Genomic DNA, 20,869 nt, shown 5'->3' with positions numbered 1-20,869 from the left:
CGTACTGACTTGTATTATCTAGGCATGCTGCATCCTGGGAGGCAGCATGACTAGCCCCAGCAGCGTGATTCTGCTAGGCATCCTGAGTAATCCGACAGTGATGATCCATTGCTCAACTGCATAAACATTGCCTCCTTAAGGCGCCTCCTAGGACTTTTGCATCATTTTACACAGCTGCCGCAAATAAAGACACAGCTGCTGTGCCTTAGCACCTTCCTCTGAATTAGCTACTTAGAAACCAGGCCTCATAGTCAAATTTGGGGATGCTGTACAGTATACATGCATAAGGTCCCCTGCACGTGTGTCAGCACCCGTACATGTTTCAGCCAAACGCTATGCAAGGAAGGTCTCCAGTGGTCTGGAGAGATTTGGAGCCTTTAGCCACCCCCCCCCCCCCCCACACACACACACAGATACACGCTCGCCTCCAATTCCTAAGACAATACTGTATATAACTACAGTTAAGTGAGGCAGCCACTACAGGTGCATGCTGCTCATACATTACTTGTCTACTCTCCCTGGCTTGAGACTCATGATTTTTGGGTTTATCCCCCCCCACAGGAGTGTATCCAGCCGATCAGGTCTAAATAACCCCCAAAGACAAGAGACAACTGGCAATGAGCAAACAGTGCAGTATATCACCTATGAAGCAGTATATTCTCAGTCAGTAACAAGTTACACATTTGACCTCATTATACCTGCTGAAGGTTACAGACGGAAAAGCCTATAGGCTGAACTGTACAAAGAGACATTTCAAAGAGCAAGCATTATCTCTTAGAACCCTTTCCAAAATATTTGGGTGTGTGCAGGTTGCAGGGAGCCAGGGGAGATGTCCTCTTTTATGGGCAATCCATCTGAACTTGTCGACGTTTGAACATTGCGATTTACTCTAATTGAGGAACCGTCGCCAAGAACATAAATCAATTTGGGGCATGTAATGAACTAATAACTATTATTATATATGCTTTATGGATGTGCATAATGTCATTCTATGCGAGCATTAAAATGGCAATGATCAGGAATACTAAATGCTTCTATTTAATAAAGGGCTAGCAACTAAATTGTTCCATTATGAAATAAATCACTCTGAATAAGAGGAATGCTGATAGTTGTACACACACCTACAAATGGGTAAGAACCATTGTGCCAGACTACCCCAGAGAAATGCTCTAGTGGCTGAACAAGAATATTGGGCCTGTACAAAGGGGAGTGCAAGTTAGGCGGAACTAGCATTGGTGCAGCAGGTGCATTGCATTGGGGCCCCTGAAAAGTAATGGACCCACATCTGCCACCCACTGCTTTGCAGCATATTGGGAAGTTGGGTTGGAGTGGAGGAAGGGGGCCCCATTGGCCATACTTGTTCTTGTGTTGTTGGCATGGAACGATGGGACTGATTCAACATGGATCGCAAAAGCAAAATCTTTCTCTAATGAGCAATACAATGTTGCAGTGCAGGTGGGGCAGATGTACACATGTGCAGACATGATCTAGTCTAATCAGATTGCTCAGCACAGAGGGCTAGATCGCCCATACACATGTAGCCATGTGTGAAGCTAGGACCACGCATCGTCATCGCTTGGGGGCATACACATGGAACGATCCGAGCTTAATTTATAAGCAATCTAGTCAGATCACTTAGAAAATGGGCTAAGTCACCCCGTGTGTACAGTATGCCCCTTAGATTTAGAGGTGTGTTTAAACTGAAATATAAATTGCAGTGTCAAATTAAAGCAGCCAGTATTTACTCTGCACAGAAACAAAATAACTCCCCCAAATCTAACTCTCTCTGTACAGCATGGTTTTGCCCGACCCCATATCAGGACCTCCGTCCCGGTGCCGGCCTAACACTTTTCCAACTGTTACCACGCACCTGCAATCAGCAATAGGGACAAGCACCGGCCACAGAGCCACCACTGTTTCTGCAAAACAAGCCCCTTTAAACATCTAGCAGAGTAGTGGCATGTCGCACTCAGTTCACTGGACTCCGCTATACTCACCACTGTGCTACTTAAGCACGCCTATGATATTTCCATATAAATATATATATATATATATATATATATATATATATATAAAAAGATTCTAGCTGCGCTCAGTCCATATAAAGTTCACAGTAGATTCAGATATGGTGCAGCTTTCTCTCTGACGCCGTTCCCACGGCTTTGCCAAAGTACATGCAAGAAAATTAGAGAAGAAGCGCACAATGAGCTATAGATCAAATACTGTAAATTTCTGTAATAAAAAAAGGCTCACATACAGACATACAGGTATAGGCATAAAATGAACAGCGTGCCAGCAGCGTTGTATAGCAGTTACACATAGTGCTCCGTCAGTCGTCCTTTGCCGCACAGCCTTGCACGCCATGGTGGAGGGGGTGGATACCGCTCGTCAGGAATACACGTCACCGTATTGTATGTATATTTATGTGAGTGCCATAAAAAGGATGACTAGAAGGATGAGACCACACCCCCTGACAAAGTCCTGACAGAGTGACGAAACACGTTGGGCGTGGTGATGTGTATTCCTGACGAGCGGTATCCACCCCTCCACCACCACCACCACCACCACGGCATGCAAGGCTGTGCAGCAAAGGACGACTGATGGAGGGCTATGTGTAACTGCTATACAACGCTGCTGACAAGGTGTTCATTTTATACCTACAGTATATGTATGTGAGCCTTATTTATTACATAAATGTATTTGATCTATAGCTCATTGTGCGCTTCTTGTATCTATGTTACACTTTATGTAATAACTTTCATGTTTAACTTTCATGTGTCAACCATTTCCAGATTTACTTTTTGCTTGTGTTGACCTTTTGTCATGGTCCACCTTTTGCATATCGACTTTTTTGTTTATGTCGACCTTGTGCATGTTGACCCTTTGGTGTCGGCCTAGTGACTGTCTAAAGTGTCTACCTAGACACCATGGACCCTTTAATCTGGAACCCTAAAACTTTGCATCAGCCCTGTGTGTGCAGTTGGAATGGATGCAAGACCCCAACCAGGCACCCGCAATAGGTGCAGCCGCTGTATTGACCGGTGTATCCATATGCCATAATAACGAGTCATGTACTTAATATTCTATTATACTTGATTGCATTTTCCTTCCCATTTCCATCCCTGCAAGCATAAAGAGACACAACCAGTGGCGGTTTTTACCTATCGGCTGCTGCCCCCCAGGTATAATCCTCCACTGTATTGAAGCCAGATGCAGTCTTTGAGACAACACTGGCTTCACTGTGACTGGCAGTGGCTTCCTATTGGAAGTCCGACCTGCCAGTCGCCAAGGCAGTCCCATTGGGAGATGTTCCCTCCCTCCGGGACGCCTCTCTACGGGCTGCCGAGCGTAAGCCCCTAAAATATGGGGATTGCACAGGTGCTGGTTCCAGTGCCTGTCATCTGTATTGTACAGGCTGCGGCACTGTGATTCCCCTTCTATGGGCTGTTGCCGAAGCGGCCCATAGAATCTGGCTGCATGTGCATTACAGAGGTTTGTACTGAGCATGCGCTAGTCCAGGCGCCTATCATCATAGTACGGCTGCAGCAAGGGGGTGTCTGCATCGCGGCCAGTGGTATCCTCCCTCATGCCAAAAGGTACGAGCCGCCACTGGACACAACTGCCAGATACCTATGTATCTACATACAAATGGAGGTATACAGTATGGGGTTGATTCAGGAATGCTCGTTGCGAACAAAATTCTGCCCCAGCCATGATGGTCGGGGTTCATGCATGCGCATTTCTGCGCATGTGCAAACCCCAGCAGCAAATGGCTTCATCGAGTTATACACTCGCAGGGCTATTCTCTATAGGGAGGGAGGGCCGGGGGCATCCCCATAAAAATGCTGTGCGTTCCCTTGGGAATGCAGGCGGGCCAAAGCCTGCTTTGGCGGGCGGCTGATGTCACATGACGTCAGCGCCCATCACGTCTTCCGCGATCTGCGGAGGAAATAAAAGCCAGTTTAGACTGACTTTTATTTCCAAAGACAGGAGAAATCATTCCATGGTCGGCAACCCTCAAATGATTTCTCCTGGTAGCGGACATATGTCACTAGCAGGTGAAGGGACTCAAGCACCAGGGGGGGCAGCCGTTCGTTAGGCTGCTCGCTAAGCAGCAAAGGACCGCTGCTTAGTGAGCCAACCTGAATTATGTCCTATGCACAGTATAAATTTACCTATTTGACAGTAAACAGACAGACATATGCATTACTCAGCATGAACCCCTAACCTCTAGGGTGGGGGGCATGTCCAAACTGTGTCCCTCCAGCTGTTGTGAAACTACACATCCCAGCATGCCTTGCCACATTTTTTGCCTTCCCTAATAGCAAAACTGTGGCAAGGCATGATGGGATGTGTAGTTCAACAACAGCAGGAGGGCCGAAGGTTACCCATCCCTGCTCTAGAGCAACCAGTCAAGCCTCAGCAGTGACCATTACGTCCTGTAATGATGGACACCCGACACCAGCAGAAGCAGATTTATCAAACCTTTGGATTCCTCATACAGTTTCCTTTTATATAAAATCAGACATTCCTATAGGGGACGCCAGTCACACAGAGGACACCTGTCTTAGTTGAACCTATGCTTTGACAGGCAGAATTGATAACTTCATGTTTTGCTATTTACAGTATTTCTGCACCCTTGAAATAATCTCTTCAATAAGGAGAACCTAACATATTTCAGAGAGGTGTGCTGTACATACGTCTCCGCAAAAGGGCAGAACAGGGCAGCGCTAAATCCCCTTTGAGTTGCCTCTTTCACAGCTCGACTTATTTTCCAACAAGGTTCTGTTTCCAAGAACTCAGTCAATAGGGTATTTTCCTACAGACCACCTGAAACGTTTGCATCAGTCACATCCGGATTTCATACAGGGGCTTCGCAGCCTGTTCTGTACGAATTCCTGCCGTGCGATGTAAGAAGGGGTCCTTTCTAATTTGGCATCCATCATCTTAGAGCATAAATGTTTGTTTTAATCAAGGTATTTATACATCTGTCTAGCGGCGCATGTTTATGTATAAATGTATTGCTCTGTGCACCGAGCCAAATTTAAATGCCGAAGTGAGTATGACAGTGAAAGGTATAAGAAGCGAAATAATATAATCCTTGCCAGAGGAATCACACAAAATCAGTCATTCCTTGGAAGAAAGGCTCAATATTCTTAATGTTTTCTGAAAGAACTATTGTTTTGGCAGATCAGATCGCATTTCTCCTAATTTTTACAGGAGAAGCTCAGAAATCGAGGAGACCACCAAGTTTTGAATTGTTTATTAGTGACTGAGTTACTGCCCTTTGGGCAAAAGGAAACGTCCCTACTACTGCTAATAATTGGTTAGAAAACATAACTGGGGAGATTGAGTTTCCGCTGCGCTGCAATGTCACCAAATGAATCCGTTCAATTGTCGTCGCAAAATTTCCAGCTCCCGACACAACCATGATTGGACAGAGTAATTAAATGACTAAATTATTCACATAATCCTAAAGAGGCTCCTTCTTAAGTGTAATAATTAAAGCCATGTTGACATTAGTAAAGGAATGCTATTTCTAGTCGTTTTCATCCATGTCTGACACTTCCTTTGTGCGCTGGGTAAATATTTGGGGGTCTTTCTGACATTCCAGCTGACATTGTGATCAGTAGGGCAGAGCTTGGAGCTTGGGCTACGGTAGGTGTGGGGCTATATGGTGTATCAGAAATTAATGGAAAGGTCTAAAATACATATAAGAATATTTAGAACATATAGATGTTTTTGGATGAGGAATAAACATTCCAGTATTGTATATATTGTATATAGTATATTATATTGTATATATTGTATATAGTATAGTATATAGTACTGTATTAAAAACTATCCCTACCTGCACCAAGCAGATTGCTACACTGGAGACCCAATAAACAGTAAATACTGTCAAATTTGTGTTTAAATCTTAATAAATTTCCATGGGAAAAAAAATCAGCATCACCTTCTGTATATATAAAAGTCCAGATAATGGTTACACTCACATCCACATTGAATATTAAATCCACTGGGTTGTCAACATAATTTCCTCTTTCTCTTTCTCCCCTTCTCCCTCCATCTCTCCCTCCCTCCCTATAGATCCCTCTCTCCCTCCCTCTGTCTCTCCCTCTCTCTCCCCCCCTTCATCACCTCCCTCCCCCTCTCTCTCTCTCCCTCCCTCCCCCTTTCTCTCCCCTCCCCCTCTCCCTCTCTCTCCTCCTCCCCCTCTCCTCTGTCCATCTCTCCCTCATCCCCTCTCTCCCTCCCCCTTTCTCCCTCTCCCCCTCTCTCTCTTTCCCTCCCCCTCTCTCCCTTTCTCCTCTCTCTCTCACTTTAGAGAGAGAAAGAGTGCCCCCTGAATAGGGCGGGGTCTCATTATGGCTGGGCGGAGCTTATCTTATCATGGGGCTCTGAAAATTACCAGCCACACGATCAGGTCTGAGTAACTCAATTATTTAATGTCTACCAATGTGACGTTTAAGATTATATGTCGTTGCTAATAAACTTTGATTATGCAAAAAGGAAAAAAATATTTCTTATAATTGCTGTGAACGGAATGCTACAGTTACAAGATTAAACTTGAGACACAGCTGCTGTACTAAAGATCTGAGGCACGGTACATGTAACCATTAACCTTGTGTATTTGTAAACAGCAGTGTTTTCAGATCGCTCTATCAGTGGACATGAAAGCATACCAGAAACACTTGGCAAAGGGTACAATACATTATTTATAATCTGCTAATTTGGCAAGCAAATAAACGTAATCAGGCATTCAATTAGAAGCTTCACCATAGATGTATTTTAAAATGAACTTTATAGTCTTCCAGTGGTGGGGGTACACTGTGGGTCTGATTTGCACACCGAAGACAAGGCAGCAGCATCTACTAGGAATCACCCACCTGCGGCTACAAAAGTTTTCCTTTGTGTACAACCAACCGCCGAAAAAAGTCACATAATGTACAGACATGACATGGACAGGGTTTATATAAACATTGCTGCATCGTACTATCCAAATAAGCAGCAGGGCCCAAGAGTTAGGTTCTGTTGTAAGCAGTGGGGATATGAGGGAAGAGGGCTCTGCTAGTGAGAGTTTACAGTCTAAAGAGGAGGGGCAGACTGAGGATTGAGACAGAGGGGAGTGACAGTGAGCAAGAGCATGGAACAGTGGGTTAGGATGACAGCTGGAAGGCTTTAATAAAATGAGGGCCATTTGATCTTTTGTAAAGAGGTTGGAGAGGGAGAGAATTCCCGCGGTACGGAGCAGCACAAGCAACATCTTGGAGGCTGGACGGGGAGGAAAAAATCAGTTGGGAGGAGAGGCAGTGTACATTTCTGGAGAAAAGTGACCTGGTAAAAATGTGAAGGAAGATATTGTCAGAGATGTACATAGGAGATTATTCGGCAAGGGCTCTGTAAGTGAGTTTGAGAAGTTTGAGTGGGGTTCCCAATTGAAAGAGAGCCAGTGTAGGGCTTGTAGGATAGATGAGGCAGATATAGTATGACTGAAGAGGAAGATGAGCTCGGCAGCACCAATGAAGATAGATCGGAGTGGAGAGCGGTGTGAGACAGGGATGCCAGATAAGAGAAGGCTACAGTAATCAAGTCTGGAGATGACCAGTGAGTGGAGGAGGGTCTTTGTTACCTCCAGAGTGAGGAAGTATCTGATCCTGAAGTGATATACCGTATGTGGTGTAAATGGCAGGATTGCAAAATGTACTGAATGTGTGGTTTGATGTAGAGGGGAGGAACCAAGGATAACTCCAAGACTGCACACTTGTGGGCTGGAGGAGAGGTTAATGCTTTAAATGGGTATATAAATTGTGGGAAGTAAGGGTATTCAGAGGGGAGGGAAGATGATCAGCTCAGTCTTAGACATGTGAAGTTTAAGTGCTGGGACATCATGGAGGAAATAGCAAAGAGAACATTGGAGATAGAGTACCTCGTACTCTATCTCCAATGTTCTCTTTGCTATTTCCTCCATGCAGGAGAGAGGGGCAAAGGTCAGGGTAGGACAGGTAGATCTGTGTCATCAGTGCAGAGAAGATATTGGAGGCCAAAAGAACTGATAAGCTCACATATATGTATAAATGGAGGATAGAAGAGGTAAAGACAGGAACAAGTGGGAACAAATCTGAAGATGGAGAACCCAGTATAATGCTTTTCATAGATTGCAGATCTGCAGATCGTGGTGCTTTTCTCCATCAAGCTCCGCAATTTTTTTTTATCAGACCTTGATTTAGGTCCCGATACTAGTTTATGGAGACAATGTGTCGGATCAGGGCTTCAAAGTAAGCAAAAAAATGGCCTGATGTCTTGAACGCACATGCCTATGCAGATGTGATTTAATGCCGGTTTAACAGCAACCCTCAAAAGAACAGAGTTGTCCATGAAGCCATTGCAAGGTCCTTAGCAGGTACGTACCATCATAAAGGTACCATGGAATGTATTCAGTGCAGTCTACAGGTAATCGCTCACTTGCGTGAACACCGCCATTACATATTAGCATCAACTTTTCCTGCAATAGCTTTATAAAAATCATAAGATGACACCCTATTTGCTGCTATAGAAATCGATTTGTCGTGTGGATAGATGAGCCATGGTTCTGCCACGTGTGTATGAAAGCACAGCCATCAAATGCACATTGATCATTCTTTGACCTTCTGTGGAACCCTATGGGTGCACAGCTGTTGGAAGACACCGGAGCAATTTTATCTGGGTACGGGATTGCAGTTGCAACCTGTGACAGGCATGCCTGCCTTTGAAACACCACTCCCTTGCTACCCTCCACAAACAGCGCCTGAGTGTAAATCGCTTTTCAGCCTTTGATCAATATAGCAGATTTCACAAAGCAAAGCTGGCACTACTGGCCTTTCAGAACACATTAGTCAGTTATTATATAAAGGGGTGTATTCAATTGATGCCCGATCAATTGCGAAATTCTTTTGCTGGAATGAATCCAGCATCCATTATTCAATGCAGCGGCCACATCTGGATGTCGGATTTGGCCGCTGATTGATGCTCGCCCGCCTGGCGCGGGGACCGGGTGAGTGCGGTGGCGGGAGCCATGACAGAGCCTGGATGGGGCCTGGTGAGCGGTTCTCTACTGGGCCGTTGGCTGGTGGGTATGGGAGCCGGCGCCATCCTCCCTACCTCAGTATAGCATATTTTCATGTCAGATTGAGACTGCCGGAAATTTGGCCGTGTGTCCCTCAAAATAGGTGGATTAGCGGCTATTCCGTCAATCCACCTGGTTTTCAGCAGGTCGTAACATTTCGACCTGCCGAAAAAAGAAACTAGCATTGAATAGATCGGAACGGGTTCCGATCTATTCATTTTGAAAACTGCCATCTTTTCGGCAAGATGGCAATATCGACATGCATTGAACATACCCCTTACACACTAGATGAGTTTTTAAAAAATAGCACCCAAAAGGGGCTTAGTGAAGCCACATCTTTTTTAATTTTCTTTTTATTTAGTGCGTGCACTCACTGTCATAAATGATGCATGCTCCCATGCATCGTATTGACCCCCTTCGTCTATGCATGCAGCTCAATCTGATGATATCATCTGCATGCACAGAGTGGGACCCGGTGACATCACTGAAAGATATCAGTAACTGATATCATTCAGTGTGTACAGAATGTATCTCATTTGACCAGCAGCTAGTGTGTACAGGGCTTTAGACTTCTTGGCTGCAGGTTTTTTAGTCTGCATTATGCTCAGGAAGACTGCAAATTGTATTTGTTATTTATAAATATATTAATTAGAAATGCCGAGCATAATCAAATTTATATTTTATTTAGCGAATATGCAAATTAAAAAAAACACCTTACCTGTCTGTAATCCTCCGACACCAAGATAAACCCATTATTGTCAATGAGATAACAGTTTAAAACCTAAAGGGAACATAAAACAATTAATACAGTATGTAAACTGTAACATTATTTATTTTAATACAAGCACAAGTTTGCCCAAATCTACACAACAATTGCATTTCTCAAATTTACAATTTACAAAAAAATTGTCTGGAAAGCGGAACAGGTATTGGGACAAGTTTAACAGTGTAACGGGACAGGAGAGTGGGATGAGAGGATAGGGAGAGGAAGTGATGAGACATACTTATTTATTTATAAAATGTGATCATTTAAAAAATGTACATTTTGTGGCCATTATTGGAACACAAATATTAGCAGGCTAAATGGTTAATTATGCATAAATGGGTGGCCTATGAAAAACATCTACAATTGATTTTATAGTGCAGATCCTGTTAGCCTATACAACTAACAGATGAAACAGATCACGGATGACATGTCACAATAACAAGTACAATAACTCATTATTATGAATACCTCAATGAGGTACAGAACTGTGCAATTTAATGAAATGTAGAATATAGCCTAATACAAGAAATATATATATTTAAAAAAAATAATAAACAAATAATAATAGTAATGTTGCTTTCACATCGCAAAACCTGCTTTGACATAGTTTTTGGAACGTTTCTTAAAATGGCTCAGAGCAAGTTAAACCCCTTTCACACCGCATGTTTAAAAAGTATATTACCGTTTAATTATAATTTTTGTAACTTTCACACTGAACCCGTTTCTGCCCTCCTCTCTCCATGCAGCCAGTGCCAGTCTCTGCTCTTACACGGGATACGTGTGAGTGGCATCTTCCCATACATGTGTGTGACTGCCCCCTGTCTCTGCTGCGGGGCGCCCCCTCCTCCTCTCCCGCCCCGCTGCTCCCTCGCACACTACTAGGTTGAGCCAGCGGGTGCCAGGCTGTACACCCAAAGGAGCTGGCACTATGACCACCGGGCACACTATCACATGCTGCAGTCCCTCCTGTACATGTCCCTGGGCAGAGCCGCTACTGGAGAGAGTGTGCCAGTCTCATAGGCGGTACCTGGTGGTGGAGGCGGTGCCCAGCCCTCACAGCTGGGTGCGTGGATGCTGGGTAAGGACCGGGGATTTACCGCTGCCGGGATCTGAGTGACAAGAGAAGCGCTGCACCCCGGACCCGCATGCCCAGCATCTTGGGGGCTGCTGGTGTCGGGATGAGCGCAGCCATGGATCAGCCTCTTTGTCCACATCTGGAACCCGCTCATTACATATACACTGCACTGGGTCCCACTCCGTGCATATCTAATGAGTGGGGCCCAGTGCAGTGCATATTTAATGAGCAGGTCCCCGCCCCCTGCATATGTAATGAGCGGGACCCATATGCGCACAAAGTGCTCAATGCTGCCTGAATACCAAATACCGGTTCTGAGCCATTTACACTGCAAAGTAAACGGCTCAGAACTCTGTAGGATCCTTCTTTTAAACCGTTTAGAAATACCGGTTTTCTAGAACCGGTAAATTCAATCTGGAGCTTTCACACTGCACTTATAACCGTTTCAAAATGGTTAAAAAATGGCAAAATACCATGTTATAAGTGCAGAGTGAAAACTGGACACTCAGTTTAAGGCCAGTATTCAATGGCCGGGCTGGCGGCTGGCAGCGAATCCTGTGTAGGATTCGCTGCACTTTCGCCACAATTCTCCCTTCAGAGAGATTCGCCAGGAACAGCCTCCCGTCCTCCCTATTCAACAGAGAGCCCCTGACGGCGATAATCACTCTCTGGGGCGAATAGTGCAGGGCTCTCTCCCCTGCTGCTGCGGCTACACTGCCACTGCAGGGGATTGAGCAGAGTCCCGGCGCGGGAGCGCGCTGATACTGCCAGGAGCCCCCGCACAGCATGAGGATGGGGACGGCTCAAGCAGCAGTGGCAGACCTCCGGCTCCAGCAGTCCCAGCGCTGACATCTGCTATCACCGCGCTGGGGCTGCCTGAGACGGAGGTCTGCTACTGCTGCTGGATCTGTCTCTACGTCAGCTGAGGCAGGTCTGTGGGGTCGGGGAACAGAGCGGGCGGGGTGTACTGATGAGCAGTATCTTCACCCCTTTCCCCTCCGCTGCCTGTCAGCTCATGTCCCCTCCTCTTGCCTGTCAGCTCATGTCCCCCGCATCCCCTCCCCCCCACCACCACAATCAGCGCAGCAACACACATGTGTCCCACCTGTGGGGGTGTCCAGTCACTTTGTGGGGGTGAAGAAGGGCTCGCAGGGTGCTGGCAGGGTGCTGGGATCGGAGCCGCTGCACTCACTGGTCCCGATCAGTGCAGTGAATATATGAATATTAATGAGCGGCTCCGGCTCCCGGCCCCCTGCTGGCGAATGTGTAAAAAAAAAAAAAAAAAATATTGTTTAAAAAAAAAATATATATATTAAAAATATATTCATGTGCTGCACGTATATGAATAAAAATAGCATACCCTTTCATATGAAAAATATTCTGATTTTTTAACACAAAAAAAAAAATTAAAAACGCTTTAATTTAAAAGATCACATTACAGTTCACCTAAAAAAGCTGCCGAATGCTAAACGGAGAATCATGGCGAAAATCAATGGAGAAAGCAGTTCTCCATTTGAGCATTGAATACACTGTCGGCGAATTCCACTAAAAACCCCATTGAAAATCACAGGCGAATTGTGGAGAATCATTTACGGCGAATCGGCAGACATTCGCTGTTCATTTGTGGCGAATTGCCTCCATTGAATATGGCGAATTGTTTTTTGTGACAGAAAATTCGCCGTTAACCCAGCGAATTGCCAGATTCACTGAAAAAAAACGGCGAATCTGAGGCATTGAATACTGGCCTAAATGTTATTAATTAAAAAAAAAATGAGCTATTCCTCCAATTAATGTATTAAATGATGCAAAAGAGTTACTTTAATGTATTTGTATTGCATAATGCTACTGTATGTACAGTATAGAAAGGTGAATACAAATGATCATCAGATTTACATATAATTTCATATTAAAAGGAGGAATTTATTCAACGCTCAACAGTGATTATAGCATAAAACTGGCTTAAATTAAGAAGCAATGTTATTTTACCACTTGCTATAGGAAACTTGCTAGGAATGATCTGATTCAGCAAATGCATGGGAGATTTTAGGAAACGGCTATTCTGCTTTAATCACTGATATAATAGTTTTCCATAGGTTACACAGAATGTTTTCAATTTGCCTGTTTGGAGACTAGAGACGGAAAGCATTTCCTGTCTGTTGGGTATAATTGTATTAAAATATTTGTGACTGCACTTAGCGCAGAAATGGGAGATAACGTGTAATTAAAGGATGGGATCATTTCTGAAAATTCATTTTGTTTCGCTGCATTTTCCTTTTTCCATTTTAAGGCTGTGCAAAATCTCAAGATTAGAATTAGAGTTAAATAATTGTTTTGCGTTTCAACTCCAAATATAAGCATTAAAATGGATTGTGTTCAATCCAACACTTCACACATTTTCTCATAGGACGACTTCATTCTGTATTTTATGAATAAAAATGTATTGGATGTGTCCATTAAAAAAAACAGGATCTAAAGTGTTAAAAAACTGCCCCTTCTGGGATCAGGACTGATAGATAGATAGAGCACTTAGTATGCTAATAGAATTCCAAGCATAGCTGAAGGTGCCCATACACTTGTCCAATTTAGGACTATTTCGCCAGATCCAGTCAGATCCGGCCGAGAAATCATCCCGAATCGGATGTGTTTGCTGCAGGTTCAATCTGTTGGATCGGACCCATCAGATGCACATGGCGGGTGCTTTTTAGCACCCACGATGTGTTGGTCTGATCCATAGGTGTTTGCTAGCGGGGAAGCACCACTGTCACACACCTATGTGCAGCAGCAGGGTCTGGGCAATGACTGCGCGAGAAGCGCTGCTGAATTTGAAAACACTGGCCGGATGCTAATTGGCAGAGATTCAGCAAATCAGCTTCTGGCCAGTCTTTTCAAAATGTTTTCAAATTCAGCAGCACTTCCCGCCCAGCAAATAGCGCTACTTAGTTCCCAGCCACCTTCCCACCCCACGCGCCCCCCCCCCCCCCAAATCGTAAGCGAGCCTCCCAGGGAGGGCAAACTGATCCTACTTGTCCTTAGGATAAGTCGGACTAGTGTATGAAGGCCTTGAGTCCCTCCACAAGCCAGTACTCTGTAATGTACTGTAGGATAATGACTATGATTAGATCGCTCAGCATACCCCTGGCATTGGGCTCGCACAGCGGGCCCCTGGCATCGGGCACACCTGGCGGGCCCCCGGCATTGGGCTCGCCCGGCATCGGAGTTAGCAGGGACAGGGATCCACAATATCGGAGGAGACTCCGGGACCCTCAACATCGGAGGCAACGCCAGGACCCTCAATATTGGAGGCAACTCCAGGACCCTCAACATCGGAGGCAACTCGGGGACCTTCAACATCAGGGACTATGTTACTAAAAATCCCACCTGAAACTATCACATGGGATTTCCCCTTTGGGGTTACGCCCCTCGAGGCTCCTTCGGGAGTAATGGCTTCTAAGGCCCCCTCTGGGGTTAAGCCACTTGAGGCCCCCTCTGGGGTTACGGTTTCTAATGCCCCTTCTGGGGTAATGGCTTCTAAGACCCCCTCTAGGGTTAAACCATTCAAGACCCCTTCTGAGGTAACAGCCTGAGAATCCCCTACTGGGGTTAGCAACTCCAATTTAGAAAGAACATTGATCTCCCTAGCTGGGAGATTAGCATCTAATGTCTATCTGCCAGAAATCTTAGTGGATGAGTGAAACATCCTTTTCTGATTCCATAAACCACAATGGGGTGCCCCAATCTTAGGACCCCAGTTATAGGTCAGAGTGCTATGTATGGGTGGTTTAAGGTCAAGCTCCTCAGCCACAGTGGAGACAGGCATAGATTTTACACCCTGGCTCAACTTGGATACAGGAAAAAAATTGTCACAACCACCACCAGATCTGTGCAATTCACAAACCTGGAGATAATAACCTGAACCCCCACAATAAAGACACAGATTTAAGTTTCTACACTGTCGCCGCTCCTCCTGTGACAGCCTAGGATGTAATAAACTTCTATGCCTTTGCTGGGCCTCCCGGTCTGAGGACTCACTGCCTAATAACCTCTTAGACAGGGTATCATTAGGGGCTGAATGAACCCCAGTGACCTCTGGGAGGATCAGAAACATTTTCGTTAAGAGTTTTTGCAGCTGCAGTAGGGACTGCTGCAGAACCTCTAACCACCCAGGTTTAAAGGCAGTGAAAGCCAAATTTAGAGCTGCTAATGACTCTTGCATGACCTGTGTGGTAAAGTCGTGCAAGGTCACAGAACAAACAAGTACAACAAGACAAACTATGGCAAGACAAAACTGGACTGAGACAGGACTGGACTGAGACAGGACTGGAGTAAGCTCCAGAATTTTTTTGTAGGACAGTGATAATGTTAGGGTTTTGGGTGTGAACCCACCGCCAGTACCGCTGTTTAGGATGGCCACGGCACACCCTACACTGAGGGCCTTATTCTAGATCACTCTTAGAGGAAATTTTTTTCTCAAATGGACAAAACCATGTGCACTGCAGGGGAGAAGATGTAACAGGTGCAGAGAGAATTAGATTTGGGTGAGTTATTTCGTTTCTGTGCAGGGAAAATACTGACTTCTTTATTTCTACTCTTCAATATAGATCTCACTTCGAAGAAAAACCCCACCCAAATCTAATTATATCTGCACATGTTATATCTGCCCCACCTGCAGTGCACATTGTTTTGTCCATTTGAGAAGAAATTTGCCTCTAAGAGTGAACTAGAATAAGGCCCTGACTGTTGTCCTCTTTGGACAGGTGACCATAGTCTGCTGGTAACTAGGCTTCTCCTGTAGTCGTCGCATTCGAAAGAGCGAGTTAGGCCCGCTCCAACCCGATGCAACCAGGTCTTACGTGGTGACAAGACTACGGCGACCGTGAGAGGTAGAGACAAGAGGAGGTCTAGCTAACTGGCGCTATCTGGGAGTAACACCCTGCCGAGTGGCACAAGGCCAAGGACGGGGAGTGCGACCCAGTCGCAGACACCAGACACAACAGAACCGGGGTGCCTCCAACCTAAAACACGCCAAAGTAAATATTGAGTACATAAAGACACGGTACCCCAAAACAAGCATATACCCACTATTGTGGGCCTCTCCACACCTGGAAGAGCTGGACCAAGGGAAATATAAAGTAACAAAGGAAACAGGGTCACTTGCCCATAAGTGAATAACAAAAGGAATATGGCAGCTTGTCAGAACTTTATAAATAAATAAAGAACAGAACCAGGCTCCACTGGAGCACTTACGTGACCAGAACTGGATACACAGCGACAGGACCTCGACACCCTGCTGCACCAGATGGAAAAGTGCAGGCTGGGAACAACTGGCAGGACTGGACAAGACAGGAATGCTGACCAGGACAGGACCAGGACAAGATCAGGACACATTGCAAGAAGCAATAAACTGACAGATGACCAGCAGAAAGCAAAGGACTGCAGCTCCCTGCAACAGGAACAGGAAAACTGGAAACAGGAAACTACTGTAGAAACTATCACCGGCAGGGCAGTGCTGGGGATAATGCCTTAAGAAGGGCTCAGGTGATCAAAACACCTGTGAAAGATCCAGCCCAACTCACAAGCTGGGATAATGAGGTCATTAACTCTCAGGCTTGTGCATAAATCAGCTCACAGAAGATTGAGCTGCAATGGCACAGACCCCCCACCAGAGGCCACCAGAGAGTCCAATACCAGGCACAAACCACAGAACTGACATGACAGAAATGAGACATAATAAATGGCTCCTAAAATCAACAAGTCACATTCAGGACAGTAGAGAGCCTGTCCAGGCCCAGTTATTTTTCAAGGGGTGTAGCCAAATCATGGGAGGTGTGGCCCTGCCCCATTAGTATAAAATACAGACACAATTGTACTTTAAGCTCCTCCCTGGCCACACTGCAGCCCAGCAGAAAGAAACATGTTTTGAGTCGAGAAGTACTGCTGCTGCCATGTAATAGGGGCCCCTCCTTCATACCTGGGCCATGGGTAATTAGTAACCCTTCCCCTCTCTTAGCACTACTGATCACATTTAAAATTTCTATAGACTTTTTCAAATCTAATTTGGCATGGGTGAAGTAACTGGGCTCGTTCATGCACCTACTGTAGCTTGAACCCATCATGTAACATTCCAAAAACTTTTACAGATTATCCCATCCTCCTAACATGCAAAATCTTTCAAACCCAAAGATAGCACCTCCTTGCCCTACAAAAATATGAGCTTCCTTGAAAGAATGAGGCATTCGTGCACATATGGCATAAGCCTTCGGAATCTTGTACAGTTTTCCCGTACTCTGAGGGAGTAGGACAGCCACCCGACTGCGTCTCGCTTCCTCAGTGAAGTAGGCCGGCTAATTCAGGGCTTGACAGTGTGATTCCTGCTGACTGAGGCCACAAACTGTGGTATTGTAGGACTTTGAAAATATGTAGTAGTATGCACTATAAAATACATATATTGTAACTATCATTCTTACTAGATCTATAAACAAGGTAATAATCCCTAACTTTTGTTTAACATCAGTTTCCGTTATCATCCCCACCCGCAGCTGGCCTCATTATAGACACACCCTTGAACTGACTGTATTTTATTTGCATGAAAAATAAACTATTCCCATACCAACACTGCCACCTCTAGCCTTATGTGCTTACCTGACCCAATTTTATAGTAAATGAGACATATACAGTACATACATTATACACACACAGTACAGTACTTTGGAATAATATATATATATATATATATATATATATATATATATATACTGTATATCAGGGCTGGATTAAGGGGGGGGGGGCGGCAAAGGGGGTCAGTACTCCTGGGCCCCCCACTAGCTAGGGTTGTGGTTGGCATGTATTTGAAAAGCTAAAGGTTTTGTGCATGGGAGTGGGGTAGTGCTGCAGCTTCACCTATCTGCCAACATGACAAAGATTAATGGTGCTGATCATCGGGTGCCAAGGCACACTGACTGCACAAGTGTGCAGTGCATTACTGGGAGTTGACCCATGACACTTTGTACAAGAGGGCAGAGGCTGAGAGGTTTGTGCTGAGCTCTAAATTGGTAGAGCTCATTACATGCTTCTCAGGCCCATAGAGGACAGCAGCAGCATAGTCATGGGAGGGTTTTTAATCAGAGGCAGCACTGAGCATGTGTGGTCTCCTACAGTCCTACAGAGTAAGGTGCAGAGGGACACAAACACAGGCTTTTCATGTGGTATGTATGTATGTATATATGTGTATATATATATATATATATATATATATATATATATATATATATATATATATATATATATATATATATACAGGGCTATTTTTCAGCAGGCTCCAGCAGGAACTGAGGCCCTTATTCTAGTTCACTCTTTCTGACAAAATATTTCTTAGATGGACAAAACCATGTGCACTGCAGGTGAGGCAGGTGTTACTTGTGCAGAGATAATTAGATTTGGGTGGGGTTTTACACCTGCCTCACCTGTAGTGCACATGGTTTTGTCCATCTAAGAAATATTTTGTCAGAAAGAGTGAACTAGAATAAGGGCCTCAGTTCCTGCTGGAGCCTGCTGAAAAATAGCCCTGTATATATATATATATATATATATATATATATATATATATATATATATATATATATATATCCCTGCAGCCCATCGCCAAGGGACCCCATTTCACTGCAAGTCCAACACTAATATATATATATATATATATATATATATATTCTATTGTGGGGGTTTTCTACTATTTTAGCTATGACTTTCTTCTTTCTTAGGTCATCAAACTCTGCACTAATAGTTTGGCGGAAGTCGTCCTGGAAGGAAGAGCTTATTCCAATTTCGAAAGTGGATGCAGTGGTCTTGTTCCTAAATTCTGTCAAGCCCCTGTACTGATGCACTGAACTCAGCTCACACAGCTCTCAGCTAAATGTAAGCGTATTAATGAAAACATTGTGTAGTAACAGGGGAGCTGGTAATATTTTTAATTTGCTCGCTGAATGAGAGGGGTGGCAGAGATTTATGAAAGGAAAGGGTCCCTTGGGCCTCTTAAAGGCTTTCAAACTGTGTATTTAATTGGATACTGAATGCAAGGCTTTTGGTTTTGGCTTTAGGTTGATCTATAAAGTCTACAAATGTAGGTAAGCCCAGCAGCGCTTTCCATTGCTACTCACGCCACTGGAGAGCTGGGGTGTCTGTGCAATTAAAGACAAATGAATCATTAGCTTGAGGCCTGTTTCTGGCAGACATCCTGCGAAGAAAGGGTTACATTCTGCTTCATTCCTAACCTGTGTGTGCCGCTGATACTTGCTCATTAATCATTGAATTATATAATTTACAGGGATTTCTGCTAATAGCTTGGAATGCTTTGTATGTAATACTTCTGTAAAAAAAAAAGGACAAGAATGCAAATAAAAGGACATATGCTGTCAGCAAGCACCCATTTATTAAAAATAGCTTCCAAGTTGTATTCTGTGATCAAGAACAAACAAATCTACTTTCTGTTCCAGGGGAGGAGGGGGGAAGGAACTGAGTGTGGAACCGGTTGCTGCGGGGACAGTTAGAATTCATTCCAGCAATACCTTCCTGTTTGAGACGTGATTAAATATCATATTGGGTACAAAGCAGACGATGAACCTTAAGACTAAACCAGAGCAAGCCGGTTAGGGTAATGGGACCTCGAGGAGAGCTGCGAAGGAGAGACATCGAAAGTCCAAAAACATTACAAATGAAAAAGCTTCTTAAAAGTCCATAAAAGTTTTTAAAAGTTTAGTAGAGCACTACAGTAACAGTTAAAAAAAAAAAAAAGAATGGCCATTATAATATTTAACTAGAGGAAATAAACACGCACATTTATTATATCTTAGTTGAAATGCACATATTATAAGTCTTCAGGGGATGGAATTTGATGTCTTGCAGGGCGAGCAGCTTCATGTAGCTCTTTAGACATTGTACTCCCACGACAGGAGGTCCAGCTAACTCTTTGCAGACCCAGCACTGGATCAACTTCATCCCCTCCCTCAACACATCCTCTAGGTATAAAATGCTTATTACACCTGGCAATACAAGCTTGCAGGTTCAGTGGCTTAAAGGGCAGAAGTACTGGACCACCATGCAGTGGAGGAACGTGATACGGATAGATGAATCACCATTCACCTCACACATGTGGAACCAGCCATCAGAACTTTACAGCTCTCAATGTCCTTTCCCAGCAATTAAGAGTCTCAGTGGTTCCGTAATGTCATGGTAGCATTTTCCACCACCATTAAACAGATGGGTGACTTGTTGTTGAACAATGATGACTCAGTCATTCTTCGCACAGATTGGTAGACTTAAGGCCTGGCTCATGGAGGCCATTCTGGTGACATGCTGTTGCCCAACACCCTATTACAAAACAGTGTATTGGTGCTTACATTCTTATGTCCACTACATATATTAGGTAAGTGAATCACAAAATGCAGACTACTATTCTCTGCACCCTTACAGGAAAAGCAGCTTACTGTATGCAAAATAATAGCAAATAAGCCCCATTAAAGGTCGGCTTTGGCATATTCCCTATTTGCAATGTTTTGTATGACTATCTCATTGTCTGTAACAAATAATAAGTAGTGAAGATAATGCATCACACTTAGCTAATGCTTGTGTTGGGCAGGATTAGAAGACTAGTTAATTGTTTCTTGGGTAAGTTTGCTTGGATGCAAGAAATGGGGAGGAATTCAATAAAGCACACTATTGAATAGCTCTGGGAATTAGTGCTATTCAATTAGCCATGTTGTAAACCCATGAGTCATGACTAGAGGATTTCTGCTTACAGCTTCCTGTGCCATGATGTGAGTTGCAGGCTTACCACCCTTGCTACTTTTGTGGCCATAATGTGTGTAAGCAACAATACTACTGGGGCCATTATGTGTATAAAAAGCACTACTACTGTGGGCATTATGTACAA

The 20,869-nt window shown here is 44.4% G+C and overlaps 1 protein-coding gene across 5 annotated transcripts in view; it reads right to left on the bottom strand.

Moving 5' to 3' along the window:
- Positions 1–20,869, bottom strand: part of CACNA2D3 (calcium voltage-gated channel auxiliary subunit alpha2delta 3) — an 876,035-nt gene that overhangs the window by 77,260 nt on the left and 777,906 nt on the right. For all 5 annotated transcript variants that reach the window (XM_083156212.1, XM_083156214.1, XM_083156213.1 and 2 more), the window contains one exon: positions 9,825–9,887. In XM_083156212.1, the coding sequence (XP_083012338.1) occupies positions 9,825–9,887 (63 nt within the window). The remainder of the gene's footprint in view (positions 1–9,824; positions 9,888–20,869) is intronic.

This window comes from Crinia signifera, chromosome 8 (genome assembly GCF_055691185.1).
Source record: "Crinia signifera chromosome 8, ASM5569118v1, whole genome shotgun sequence".
Taxonomy (NCBI): domain Eukaryota; kingdom Metazoa; phylum Chordata; class Amphibia; order Anura; family Myobatrachidae; genus Crinia; species Crinia signifera.
Note: the sequence above shows the minus strand (reverse complement) of the source record. Positions and strands in the feature narration are given on the sequence as shown.